Consider the following 14,830-nt stretch of genomic DNA (forward strand, 5'->3'; position numbering starts at 1 on the left):
CAGCCGTACTGGGGCAGGATGTATCTGGATGGCACAGGCATTCTCTCTCCTCCTCTCTCTCTCAATAATGGGAATAAGCTTCCATTTTATACTAAGTATAAGGAGAGTGACCATATATTTTTGCCCACTGGGGAACTTGTAACAGTGAAATAAGCATAAATAAACCAATCAGGACAATAGGCATAAGTGGAGATGCTCCTTGGCAAACCTACATGTATGCTCACCCCACAGAGGTATGAGATCTTTCTACCAAAACATACAGTAAAATCTAAAGACTCACTCACCTCTGACAGTGATGTCATACTGGATTCCAGGGGGCAATGGGACTGACACATCATTCACGCTCGATTCCCAGAAAGAAGTAGCAGGGTGTCAGTCAACCTTACATGGGACACAGGCCCCATTAGTGAAAAGACATTCCCTAAACTGCTTTTACTCTGAGACTTGACTCACAATGGCCAGAGGCACCAAGAAGCTTCAAAGCTTGACCAGCAGGAAACATGGGAGTGGCTCTGAGACACTGCGGTTCAGGGAGGAGCATCACGTCCAAATCAGAGCCCTGAAACAGCCAGCCTGCCTTTGCTTCTGAACATAGCTAAGTCATTTGAACTTTATAAAATCAGAAGGCTGCTCTAACATGGTATGTAATGTCCCACCCAAGGGCAAATTTTCTCCAACAGAAAGATCTAGAGATAGATCAGACTGAAATAAGCAAAGGCCTCCTAAGGAGACAGAAGCTCTAAATTCAAAGTACCTCTTCTTTGGTTTAGGGATGGCCCTCAGTCCCTTGCACTCCAGAAACACTTCAAAATTTTTCTGTCAGTAGTGACAGGTGTCCATTTCCAGTGCTTTGATGTCAACATCAAAATGCCTTAAAGCTTTTCTCAATTTTCTTCATGTGGTGCTTGCTGGCCTTGGGCTTCTTCCTTCCCTCAGTCCTGGCTTAACTTTCTCAAATCAGTCCACTGGGCATGGTTTGGTGGTAGGTAGTCCTGCCATGGGTCTTTGATAATCACCTACTTCCTTTCTGGTGACATTAATATATTCCATAAAACTCTACAGGTAGACACCATTTGGGGATATAGATGCAAGATTAGAGGGTCAGAGATAGGTTTTAAAGCTAAGAAAGCAGTTTCTACTCATGTTTTTCATTGTCTTATAACTTGCACCTAACTTCCCACCCACACATTGGTACCTGAGTAGACGCAAATGGTTAGAAGACACCATGCTTGCGTGACCCCAGGAGTGTTACCTAAGTGCCTTTTCTGCTTGAGCCTCATTCTAACCAAGGTGTGGAGGGAATGTTTGGCTGGGACTTAGGAGAAACCCAGGTATCAGTGTGCAGCAGAATCATGAGATTAAAAATGCAGGCGCCTACGCTGAGACTGAGTGGGCTAGATCTGGCACCAGGCTTAGACATCTGCACACTTAATGAGCACATCCCCAATACCACCCCTATATACTGATGTAGGCGGTCTTCCCTTCAGCTTAGAAAAGCACATAAAACAGTGACAAGGCGTTTACCTGCAGGGAGAACATCACGCACTTACCACCACCACACCACACTACCCACCTCCACACTCACCTTTGGGTGATAACACCTGGTCAACTTATACACATCTGACCACATATGAGCAAACACTGCTAACAGCCACCCCACTCAAAATGTTCTGCTCAAGCCTCCACCTGCCATCCATTCTCATACATACTAAATAAAGGCAACAGCTCTGAACTCACGGCTGGTTTTTAAGGTATACAATTACTTTATTTCCTTGGCTTGACAGCATAAACTTCATTACACAAGAACCTGCAGCTGACAGATTGACACAGATTCCCCCACCATGGGAAGGAGGCTTTTCATTAGATGAACTAAAATGCCATGTCTGAGTGCAAGTCCTGCTCCCCACCCACCCAGAATAACCCCTAAAGTGAAAATCATCAGAATCAACAGAATCCCCACAAGTTACTAAAAGTCATCCCCTCCAACTTTCCTAACAGCTGCAGTAAATGAAAACCCCAGGAGGGAGGCAGCTGGCTATCACTTAGCATTTCTGTGCGTGTGAGAGGGAAGGGACAGAAGGGAGGGGGACATCCATTGAGTCTGTAACTGGAAATGGCTGAGGCTCATTAAAGTCCACAGTAGGTGTGGGATAAGGGGCACCAGAGAGAGCAGGTTAGGCAGAGATGTTGAAAACCATCAATTCCAGTTAATGCTATCAAAACTATCTGCATCATCACAATGTCCTTCACGACTGGCCCCTATTTTCTGAAAGAGAGCTACATCTAAATTTGTCTGATGTCTACCACCACCCCTGGGGTGGTGCTTTGATGTCTGTGTGTGAGATCATGACTGAGTTGGGGAGAGGAGGTGAGAAGATAGGATACAATGTTTTAATTACAATGTGTCTCTTTTGGTCCCCAGGAATGGTCCACTACCAGTCGTCCTAAAACATTCCCATCTCCTTCCCCCCGACTGTCTTGTGCAAATGTCAAAAAGAGAATCTCTGCCCAAAGAGAAGGGAGAGCCGAAAGTTGATGCTGGTCCACAATCATCTCTGGCCCCAACGTGCCCACCTCCTGACTCTTCTACGAAAAAAATCACACAAAAATTCGCAGCAATGCTGTGAAATTACATCATCTCCATTCCTCGAGCAAAAGTAATCCATAGCTCTGTCCTGACATGCTTTCTCCCTGGGCCGAGGAAGCAGCAAAAAATATCAATTGAGCAGGTGAAAATATGATGATGGTGTGTGCAGTGTTTCCAGATGTCTTCACCTTCTGTCTCCTCCATGGTGGGAGCCCCCCTTCTCTCCCCCAAGTCCCACACACGCCCCTCCCCCTACCCCCGAGTCCAGGTGCTCCCATCTGCTGGGCTTCCACCACTCATTTCCCATACACACTCTCATCACTGTAGGCCACATACAGAAAGTAGTCTTCCTCATGGTTGTCCTAGGGGAAGAGAGAAGAACAGGTTAGAAAACAATCACATCCATTATCTCCAGGACTCTGAGCATAACATAACCTTGTCAAGAAGGCACAGAAGGCATCATAGACCCCATTAAAGGGAGGAACAACAATTATGCAGAATTGGTTGGAATTCAACTCTGAGTTCACAAATAACCTTCATGGAGAACATCATACACACAGGTATCAGTGATAGATGCATGACTAGGGTATAGTCCTTACCTTTAAGAGCTCACTCTAGCAAGTAAAGCATAGATGTGGCAAAACATGCATGTTGAAATATATACTAAAAGGGGATATACACTATGGAATAACAAGTAGATTAGAAGTAGCAGAAGTTTATCAGCATCTTGTGTGAAGAAATCCTTTCAGGAATGACTCTTAGGTGACGGTGATACAGAACGATAAAGACCTTTACTCTAGTTTTTTCATATTAGATTCTGACAGTTTACCAATTAAACCAAATAAAACCACATAAATTATTCTCTCCAGTTGAGTGTCTCTGTTAAAGACAATTTAAAGACTGTGCCTTAATTAAAAGTTTCAGTTTATATGAAATTTCCACAATCAGAAGCCATTTCCTGCTGTTTCAATAAAGACAGTCCCATGTTAAAATACTCTAGGCAAGGCAAGACTGAAACAAGAATTCAAAGGGATTGAATCCAAGAATTCAAAGGGATTGAATCAAGTCGCGCTCCATCCCTTAAGGACAAGTGGTATCTAATCTCCGAGGACCTCACACTGCCGTGGGTAAGAGGATCCTGACAGACAACACCTCCTGTCCCACTTCCCTGGTGTGTTATCAAAATGAGCTGAACAAAAGCTGGAGAACACCAGACCAGTGGGCATTGTTGTGACCAGGACCATTACCTCATACAGCTGGCCCATGGTGGCGCTGGTGGGAGGGATAGTGTTGTTGACAAAAAAGAATAAGGCGTCCTCAGGTCGCAGGTGGATCCTCTTCCGGATTAAGAAGTAGAACTGGCCAACTGGAGGAGGAAGGTTTTTAGAAAAGAAAGGCAAGAGGGAAGAACACAGGGATTAAGAGAAGGGTAAGACCCAGAAAAAGATTCTGCTATACCTGTTTCCTTTAAAGCACCAGCTTTACAGACCATCTGAACAGAGCCCAGTGCTGTCCTACAGCTGCAGAGATAAAGTGCAACGCAAAGAAGCCTCATATTCCCTAGCATGCCACTGAAGAGTTTATTCCTCAGAAAATAGGAACTTCCCTTTCTTTAAAAATTTATTTTTATTGTTGAAAGTATTACAGATGTCCTCCTTTTTCCCCCCACTGATTCCCTCCACCCCATAGCCGCCCCACCCCCAGGCCTTCCCCACACTATTCTCTGTGTCCTGGGCCATGCATATATGCATGTATGTTCTTTATTGATCTCTCCCCACCCTCCCACCCCCGCGACCCCTCAGTCAGTTCCATGTTCCTATGTCTCTGGATCCATTTTGTTCATCGGGAACTTCCCATCTTTCACTCGATTTCAGACCTAACCCTAGCATATCCACTCAAAGCCTGAGGACAACACCAGGTCTATCCAGCCGGAAACATTCCCATCATTGTCTAAATCTGATTTGAGACTCACTTCCGTCCCAAGACAAACTAGTCATGAGAAGAGGACTTCCAGACTCCAGTAATCGTAGTACCACTCATTCCAAAGCTGGGACCACGAGTGGAGTCCAACGCTTTTCCGTTTACCAAGTACACTGACGTTCTAGAAGGCTGATACTTAAATCTAGTAACTCTGGAGCAAACATAACTATAAAAATCTTTCTAGTGTCTCCTGCATGCAGTGATTATTCCACTAAGGATCGAGGTAAAGCATGAATATATCCTCTGCAATTCTAAGCAGTATCTATAAAACTGTTATTAACCAAAAAACGTGGCTTAAGGAGACAAGATATCCATTTGAGAATCTCTAAAATGTGATCCTCACAAGAAACTAGTCTGGTTTTCCTTTTGGAATAAAATGACAACGCAGTAACAAAGCTGATTTTAAGTGGTTTAAATAATGGACATTTGATCTTCTCTTTGAATGTTTTGCACTTTGCTGTGTCTAAATCAAACAAGGTGCTATGATGGGAAATGCTTAAGGGAACTGGTGACGGAAGAATTATGTCCACTTTTTAATTATCAAACTCCGGAGAATCCCCCTTTCTTGAACCCTCCTTCCTCAGTCTCACAATCTCATGCATGCAGGAAGGACTGGGAATGTTTTGCCACAGGAGGAAGGGTCAAGGGAAGGAGCATTACCAGTGAGGTCAGAGGGCACTAGGTACTTCCTCTTGTCCAGATCAGGCACTCTGGCCTTGGGAGCCTTCTCCACGATCACCTGGGAGGGGAGGCAGAGAGTGGGGAATGAAAACTACAGAATCCATCCTAGTATTTTCCCTTCTACATCCTACAGTTGCCCATTTGAAGTGAGTCTGACTAGTCCCATTTCTTATTCTCCTTCACCCCTTACAAATGTATGGGGAAATGGGCTTTCTTTGGAAGGGTGTAGTTTTATTACTACAGTAACAAGAAGATGAAAGGGCATGTGATGAAAAGTAAAAAGAACCTTGATTTTAAGTAATTACAAGTTATCTGTAAGGTATAGGATATACGCTTTCAGGTACTTAATTAGAGCATTAAGACTGCCTGGGTTTTCTCAGATGGTCCAGAGTACCTGTTAGCTTTCTTTCTTATAAATGCCATTTATTAAAGCTATAGACGTGGTATAAATTTTATATTTTGTCAAATTTTTGGGAATGATTGCAAAAGAAAATGTTCAAGACACTGTTTTACCAAGTAAAAAAAGTAAGTAGTAACATAGTCCTTACAGTGTGATATTCTGTAATATAATCTCAGTACAATAACCCATTTATCAATATTATGTTAGGCTTTCAAGGGATTTTATTTATTTAAATATATCTTTATTGATATCAGAGAGAGGAAGGGAGAGGGAGAGAGAGAGAGAGAGAGAGAAACATCAATAATGAGAGAGTCGTTGTCATTGATCGGCTGCCTTCTGCACACCCCCCGACCGGAGATGGACCCTGCAAACTGGGCATGTGCCCTGACCTGGAATCGAGCCTCGATCTCCTGGATCCTAAGTCGATGCTCAACTCCTGAGCCATGCCCTGCTGGGCTCAAGCGATTTTAAATGTCTATAAATATTTCTATAATACTTGAAGGTTTAGAAAAATCATATATTTCTGTAATAAAAAAAAAGAAGCTATGTAAAAATTAGACTTCTATAAATGTAAGTGTATAAAATAGATGACTAAATATTTAAAATTTTAAATATGTAAATTTAAATTATATGACATTACAAAAATACATTTAGCATTTATAGATTTATATATCATGTATATTACATTTTAAAATTTTAAATATTTTAAATCTACCATAAAATCATGAGCTTTAGACTTTTAGTTTACAAAATATTATCACCCTAGATAGAAGACATGGGAAGTGTAAGAAAGTTAAAGAAGCAGAAATAAGCACCGCTCAAGTATTCCTAGTAGCTGTTCAAGCTGAGTTTCAGCATTCCAATGAGTAAAGGGAAGATAACTTTCCAGCATCTCTTTCACAAAGTTATGGTACTGATACATAAGGATTGGCTTAGAAGGAAGGGTCTGAAGCTTTTAAAGTTCACAGGACCGATTAAAATAGTGAAAAACAGCCCGGCCGGCATGACTCAGGGGTTGAGCATCGACCTGTGATTCAGGAGATCTTGGTTTGACTCTAGGTCGGGGCATGTGGCTGGGTTTCAGGCTGCATCCCCAGTGGAAGGCCTGCAGGAGGCAGCCAATCAATGACTCTCTCATCAGTGATGATTCCCTCCCTCCCTCTCTCTCTCCCCCTCCTGTCTCTCTGAAATCAATAAAGATATATTTTTTTAAAAATCATGAAAAACTTATTTTATGCAACAGAGAAAAAGAGTCCTGTACTATTAAGAGGAGCATGACAACACTTAAAATTAAAAACTGGAGTCGAGGTATGTGAATGAGAAATGAAAAAGAAAATGTAGGAGGAGCTTCGACGAAGGCCCAGCAATGAGGAGGGAAAAGGGACACACAGCACCGTGTCTCCCAGGAACTGGCAGCTGCAGCTCTGACCAGTAAGAGAAGGAAACCACAAGGGAGCAGAAAGAGCGATAAAGCCAACTGCAAAGGAGACATCCACAGGGCGGGTAAGCATTTGGAGAGGAAAAGGAAGGGGAGGGGCAAAGCACTGGTTTACCTGAGAATATTTAGGTTTCCAAGAATCCCAACTCTGCTACTCACTTACAGTGGGCCCAGGGCCAGAGGCTCTGCTCATCTGTTTTTCTCATGCAAGAAATGAAACGTGGCTAATACTCCTTGGGGCTGTTGATGAATCTAAAAAAACTGACAACCTATTCATTCCTAACAGTTACCTGCAATGTCACAGGTTTTCAATACACTGTAGCTATTAAGATCATTTCAGGGACCCATGAAACCCACCCTCCCCTCTCAAGGCACAAGCACACCTATTCAGGTGTGGCAGCTCTAGAGATACTGTTGGAGGTAAGCTTGAATTGTATGAGCAGTCAGGGTACGTGACTGCTTTGCCACCACCAATGGTCCAGCTGGAAGGGGCTTTGGAAATCATTTACTCTAACCCTCTTTTTTGTAAACAGGACACTTTAGCAAGATTAAGGAATCAAATCTCAGAACTCAGCAGAGCTCTTCTTCCTGCGTCACAACTAGAAAGAAGGTCACAAGCTGAGTACCTAAGCAGTTACCACTGGTTAAAACATAACTGGTGGGACCATAAGGTCTGAGTGATCGTCCTAATAGTTTACAGATTATACATTTTTGTAAAATATTTAACACCCAACTGAGCAGGAAGAGAATAGGGAGAATTAGCTGGAATATTCCGGGTGAATGCATGGAAATGGAAATGGAATGGGCTTCATTTTAAGGAAACAGAAATTTTAACTAGCTTTAGGAACGGGTACATTTCAGAGTTTGTAACTTACATAGAGCTACTAGAACAGAGCTTCATACTACTGTGTGTACTCTAGATGAAAGCAACAGTTTACTTCTCTATATCCAATACCTAATAGTATGAGGTACACAGTGCACACTTAATTCCAATAGAATTGTATTAGAAACTGGGAAGCATTATAGCATGAAGGGCCCAATAGCAGGGCTGCCATCCAAGGTTGGCCACACACCAGCCGTGTGAAACCGTTAAGAAGTTCCTGATAGCAAAAGGGCTGCTGAGGGGGTTTCCACCTACGGCTTAGGCCCAGACTGCTCGGATAGCTGCGAAGCCATGACACTTCGAGGGGGACTGGAGAGGAGGCGCACCTGCGCCTGGGAGTCAGGGAAGCACATCAGATCATCGCAATCCCTTTTCCTGTAAATCCTGTGCAACATTTACCTTAATGTCCCTGCCGGAAGATAAAGAGCACAAGCTAAAGCCTCTGCTCCTTCATCTCCAATATTCAACGGCGGTTATTCCCTCTCACACACTTAAGATTTTGTCTTCTGCTTTCCAATCGGGCCGTGCAGCCCGCAGGAGAGAAAAACGGGGCGAGCGGCGGGGGAGGGGTGACGGGAAAAGCGCCCGGATGCAGAAAGGTACCCTCCGTTCCTCCTCAATGACTGCACGAGTTTTATTACATGAACCAGGGTCGGAGAGAGAAAAACGCCTCAGGCCTTCCTTCCTGAAGCGTCTAATTACAATCCGATCGGAGTAAGTAGCGGAGGAAGGCTCGCCGCCCCCGCACCAGCCCCGGGAGCCAAGAATGAGGCAACCCCGCGGTTGCGCAGAGAACGTGACCTTGTTTTCTGGACCGGGCGGGTCTTGTGGCACTACCCCCCCCCCCTTCCAATCCTAACGGAATAAAAATAAAAAATAAAAATTAAAAAGACCCACTGGCTTCCGAATCTTTGCCTCCCAAACCCAAAGCTATGAGGACCAAAGTGACAACTTGATTAAGGGAGAACCAGCTAAGGCACAAACCTATGGGAGCAGACCACAGGTTACTCCCGAAACAATTCCCCTGCGACCTTCACGGGAGCAAACACGGTCCCCGACCTGGCCTTCCTCGCACAGAAGGGCCACGTTCTCAGCCCTTTCAGCCTGCACAGCCTCTGCCTACTGCTGAGTCACTCGAACGGAGGCTCCGCGCCGAGGATGCGGTCACCCCGGAGACGGGCACGGGCCCTGGGGATACGGGTCCTAAAGGGTCCGCGGTCGGAACGCCCGCCCCACGGGCTCTCCTCGCGGTGAAGGGCGTTCGGGGTTAAGTCATTTGGGGACCGGCGTTCTTCTGTGCCTTAGGGCAGCCATCACGACTCCCCCGCCTCCCCATCTCCCCCCCCCCTTCCCACTCCCCTGACACTCACAGGGACCCTGTCCGGGTATTTCTTCCGGATCTTTTCTCCTTCCTTTTTCCGATACTCAAAGGGATGGTCCTCCTTATACTGGAACTTCATGACGAACCGCAGGGTTTCTGAGATCCCCGGACGGGGCCTGCCTGCCTCGCTGAAGATCGCCTCTCTCCCGTCGGGCTTCCCTCCGCCAAATTCCCAGGTGTATGAGAATCGCTTCGGAAACGGCAGCTCGGGTCCCGACGCCGCTCGGACCAGCTTTCGGAAGGGATCCCGCCCGGAGGGTGTCGCGCGCAGGTTGGGGACGGCCAGGTGAGAATTCCCCGCGGCTTTCCGCGAGAGCTGGGAACGCGAAAACAGCGCGGCGGCGCGCGGGCATTGTGACGTCACCGCCCCGCCCTCGGCCCGCCCCCGGCACGCCCACCCCGCGGGCCCGGACGGGGGTGGCCGACCCCCGTCGGGCTCGGCGTGGTCTCTTCCTGTCTAACCTTTTCCCGAATAGAGGTCGTTGCGAACGGACACAGATTTTACGTCTTATTTTACGGAGACTGTAACACTAAAGATGGTTTAAAAACCAAACAAAAAATGTCCTAAGGATGTCTTCTTCCCTCTTCCTGTCTGATTCTTGGTTGCGTCCCAAAACAAACACACTGGGAGGAAATCCAGCTTTTTCTAGCGGGCTGGGAGCTGGAACCCGGGGAAAGAGAGGAGGAGGGTCCGGGGGTTTCTTCGGCCGGCGCGGAATGCCCGGTGCTCGCGTTTTGCCCCCTGCTCTTTCCGTTTCTCCCGCCGAGCACCTGGGAGCCAGGCCGGTTCCTTCGACCGTGACCCGACCGTGACCCCCCTTCGCCCGTCGCGTCATCGTGTTTGGGTTCGTGCTGCCCGGCGCTGGCGAGCGGGCGGTAAACAAAACGTGACTCGGGGACTCGGAGACGCTCTTAGAGGAAGGGCGTCAGGAGTCATCAAGGTCCCCAAGTGGCTCAGCCGTGACTCTAAGGGCTTCATGCATGTGCAACTGTAGAAATGATTCACTTTCTTCTAGTAACTCAGAAGCTGGGCCTGTCTTATGGAAAAGAAAACATTAAGAGATTTAAGTGATTAACTCAGGAATTCTCAAACATTTCTCTTTTTCTTATGCAAAAATTCACCTGAAGGGTAGTGTTATAACATAGAAGCTAGGGAAATTCCGGGACAAGCGGAATAGGGAAACTAAGACAGTTAAACAGCACCTAGTAAATCCTAGCATCCCCAAACCGAGGACACTTAAGAGTGAATGGTTTGCGTTTCTTCTCCCCAGCCAGAGGGTAAATACCTTAAGTCACGCTACTCAGGGAGACGGAAAACAAAAATCTAAGTGCTGTTTGCCAGCCATACCCAAGGACAGACAAATTAAGAGAATCTCATTTTGGTACCTCAGGATAAAGTTGATGAATATTCTATTGATTCTTCCCTAAGACCTCCCTGAAACACCCAGCCTTTAAATCCCCTGAAAATGAAGGTTCCAGGAGCTCTCCCTCCAGGGAGCACACCCATGCCGTTCCTTTTCCCTTGTCCTTCCCCCACAGGCACGTGTGCCCTAACCTCTAGGGACTCCATGAGACTTGCAACCAGGGGAGCAATGGTCCTTGTTTCACTGTCCTAAGTATGTTTTCACCTAGGTCAGTAAATTGATTGCTTTTTTCTACACTTTGTCTCTTGATTGAAATTTTTCCTTGAAGAAGACAAGAACCAAGGTCTCATCATCTCACTGGTATCAGTAGTACTACTGGTTAAGTATCCCCAACGTGAATAGAAAGCACCACCGGAAAGGGAGGTGGGCCAGGTGCAGTGTCACCTCCTTCTGGCCTTCCCTTTACCTCACCAAGAATCAAAGGGACTAAGGCCTTTCCAACTACTATTAATAGCAGTGGTTCCAAGTACCCTACTGGGGAAGGGCAGAGGAAATTTTGAAAGATAAAGGGTGAGGAAGTTTGAAAACTATAGGAAACTGAAACTGGATGACAATGGGTCCAGGCTGCCCATCACTACTTGAGTCAATTAAGCAGAGACAGGGTTGAATCGTATATGAGGTTTATTCCAACATTGCTGGCAATGTGGGAGAGCAGTAAGGTCGTCCTGAGAAATCTTCTCTACAACCCCGCCCTCCCCCCCCCCCCCAAGCCAGCTGTTTATATTGGGTAGAAGGACGAAGATTACATGGGAAAGTAGGAATTACAGGCTTGGGGAAGTACGCAAGGTATAATGCTAACAGGCTGCAGGCAATGTGGGCTGAGGGCCGCAAACGGCAGGCGCCTCCATGCTGGCCCCCTGCGTGACTCCAGGCAGGTGCCTCCAGCGACCAGATTACAGGCAATGTGGGCTGGGGGGTTGGGTTGCAAAGGGTGGGCACCTCTGGACTCTGTAGGACAAGGCTGTTAATGTTCCCATTAGGTTAAACCACATTCCAAAATTAACTCTGATGCCCCGGGGCATGCAACTCGCAGACGGGTTAGAATGTGCTTTCTCAAAATCAGAACAGAACAATCATGGTCAGCAGGTCAGGATTAATATTTCTTTTAACTATAGCCAAAAATCATGGTCAACAGAGCATGATTAATATTTCTGCCCCTAACAAGACAAAGGGCAGCCCCTGTCCCCTACCTGGTATCAAGCCTCTGTGTCTCTGATTTAAAAAATAAAGCCACAAAATAAAAGAAACTAAGCTGCATTATTGAAACAGGAAAATGAATGGCATAGCCCTACTTCTTGATATTATTTTTCACAATGGCATCTTTCAATCCTTTTTATGTGTGAAAAATCTAACAATTATTTTATCACATTATGTTTATATTTTTAGTCCTTTTTTTCAAATTGAAAATTTTAGCTCATTTTAGTTTTGACCCAACTGTAGCCAAAAGGAATACTTTACAACCACTTGAGAAAAGCACTTACAGTGGAGATTAATAATTTAAGACTGTTGTTTCAGATTTGATCAGAAACAAGCATAACTAGTTAAAATGCTGATTTTAACTTTTATTTTAAAAATACACAGTGGCAATCTATATACGAAAAATAATTTGGAGATGAAATTTCAATTAATCTTTTGCCTCAAGGAAAATGCTAATTCCTTCTTAGAATACCCAACCTGTCAACTTCCAGAGTTTGCCCTCTACGGTTATTCCCAGCATGACATAAAATATTATACAGAAAGTAACTTTATAAATTAATACATTCAATCAGATAAAATATTTCAAAATTCCTCTTATAACCAAAGACAAAATACTGTATTAAAAATAAAAAGCTCACATTTCAGGAACTCTGACTCATTGCTGATTCATTGCTGATGGAAATGGAAAATGGTACCACCACTTTGGAAGAGTTCTGTGGTTTCTTAGAAAACTAAACGTATTCTTACAAGTCACAATTCAGCAATCATCCTCCTTAGTATTTACCCAAAGAACTTGAATACTTCTGTCCACATAAAAACCTGCACATGGATGTTTTTAGCAGCTTTACTTATAAATGCCCAAACTTGGACCCAATCAAGATGTCCTTCAGCAGGTGAATGTGAGACAGGCTAGTAAGCCAGGATGAGCGGAAGAGGGAAACTGAAACAGATCATTAAAGAGCACTTTGCAGCCATCTAGAAAATCTAGATGACAAGCACTTTGCAGCCATCTAGTAAACCCTATCTTCCCTAAACCTGGACACTTGTGAGTAAATGGTTCACACTTCTTCCCAACCAGAGGGTGTATAGCTAAAATCACTCTAAGCGGAGACAGACTGCAGAAATCCAGTCGGTGCTATTTGCCAATCACAACTAAGGACAGATGAAGAGAATTTGGCTATCTTGGTACATCAGCATAAAGCTGATGAATATTCTGTTGAAATCCTCCCCTAATGCCTCCCCTAAACACTCAGCCTTTTTTTTTTTTTAAATATATTTTTATTGACTTCAGAGAGAGGAAGGGAGAGGAGGAGAGAGATAGAAACATCAATGATGAGAGTCACTGATTGGCTGCCTCCTGCACGTCCCCTGCTGGAGCTCAAGCCCACAACCCCAGCATGTGCCCTGACCGGGAATCCAACCTCCATCTCCTGGATCATAGGTTGATACTCAGCTACTAAGCCTTGTCAGCGGGGCAACACTCAGGCTTTAAAACCTCTAAAAAAAAAAACAAGGTCCCAGCCCTAGCTGGTTTGGTAGAGTGGTTAGAGCATCAGCCTGCAGACTGAAGGGTCCTGGGTTCGATTCTTGCCAAGGGCACATACCTCGGTTGCAGGCTCAGTCCTGGCCCCAGTTGAGACACATGTAGGAGGCAACCAGTCAATGTGGACACATTGATGTCTCTCTCTCTCTCCCCTTTCCAGTCTCTCCGAAAAGCAATGGAAAAAATATCCTCCAGCAAGGGGTCCCAGCACGTGCTCTCCCTCCCAGGAGAATGCCCTCGACACTCCCCCCATCCCCAGTGTCCCTCCCTTTATTTCCCCACAGGCATGCATCTCCTAAACTCTAAGGGACCCCAGGAGACTTGCAACCAGGGGAGCAGTGAGCAGCAGTGGCTTGTCACAGGCTAATCTCCTGACCCTCTCCCCAAGGCCCCCTTTTCTGTGACTTCTGTGAGCCAAGGCAGACCAGACTAGGCTCATTTCCCCACCCTTTCTTGTGTCCCCAGTTTTAATAAGTGTCTTCTAAAATTCACCTGGACTCATGTTGTGAAATTTTTCCTGCACAAAGTCAAGAACCCACACACCACAGGCTGGCTCTAGGCAGATCCATTCAGGTCCAGGTCCCCTTGGCCCCACTCCACAGATAGGAGGAATGTTCAAGAATTTGTGAACATGTTTTGAAACCACCACTATTACTCAAACCCATTCTTAGTCTTTAATTTTTGTCTTCATCATTTCTAGGAGGGAGGGGGAGAAAGGGAGAACTCACTAAAGCCAGAATAAATATAATAAAACCATATTTCATTGTGTCATTTCTCTTCTTAGTATCATTCAACGGTTATGGATTCTCTAGTCTTTGGGAAAAATTCAGTAGAAACGCTACAATAAAGTTGAAGAAGTGTCCTAGAAAGTAAAGCTGTAAGGCAAAAAGATGGAAAGGGGGGCAAGGGGATGTAAATTAGAGGTTCAACATTTAAATACTAGGAATCTCACAGAGAGGGAATTCAGAAAATGGGGAAGGGAAATAGATTTTACTTCCAACAGCTTGTTATGCCTTAAAAATCCTAAGGGCAAACATTTCTTCCGAGAGTTGTGTGACAAGCCAAACTGTCATTTAAAGTATGAGGCTAGCACAAGACATTCCTTACACACGGAAACTCTCCAAACATTCATTTCTTGCGCATCTGTTTTCGGGAAACCTGCAAAATGAGGAAGTAACGGAGAAAAGACAAGGCGTGGGCGGGAGCAAACAGGTTTTAACACGCGAGAGCTACGCGGATACCCTCCGAGATAGTAAAAGGGGTTCGTAGGTATTAATGTTCGAATATACAAGCTCTATGTATAGTGTGGGTATATT

General features: G+C 45.2%; 1 protein-coding gene across 1 annotated transcript; it reads right to left on the bottom strand.

Moving 5' to 3' along the window:
- Positions 1-1,740: 1,740 nt before the first annotated feature.
- On the bottom strand, positions 1,741-9,714 carry GABARAPL1 (GABA type A receptor associated protein like 1). The gene is made up of 4 exons (XM_081125630.1): positions 9,340-9,714; positions 5,228-5,306; positions 3,835-3,953; positions 1,741-2,949 (listed from the first exon to the last, which is right to left on the bottom strand). The coding sequence occupies exons 1-4, from the start codon at positions 9,427-9,429 to the stop codon at positions 2,884-2,886; spliced, it is 354 nt and encodes a 117-aa protein (XP_080981756.1). The 5' UTR covers positions 9,430-9,714; the 3' UTR covers positions 1,741-2,883.
- Positions 9,715-14,830: the final 5,116 nt, after the last annotated feature.

Source organism: Miniopterus schreibersii (assembly GCF_964146895.1).
Source record: "Miniopterus schreibersii genome assembly, chromosome: 2".
Classification (NCBI taxonomy): Eukaryota; Metazoa; Chordata; class Mammalia; order Chiroptera; family Miniopteridae; genus Miniopterus; species Miniopterus schreibersii.

Excerpts from the sequence above, each read along its gene's own strand:
- GABARAPL1 (XM_081125630.1), bottom strand. The coding sequence starts at position 9,429 with ATGAAGTTCCAGTATAAGGAGGACCATCCCTTTGAGTATCGGAAAAAG. Across the intron at positions 3,954-5,227 it reads AGTGCCCTCTGACCTCACTG|TTGGCCAGTTCTACTTCTTA; the intron begins GTAATGCTCCTT and ends TTCCTCCTCCAG. Across the intron at positions 2,950-3,834 it reads CCATGGGCCAGCTGTATGAG|GACAACCATGAGGAAGACTA; the intron begins GTAATGGTCCTG and ends CTCTTCCCCTAG.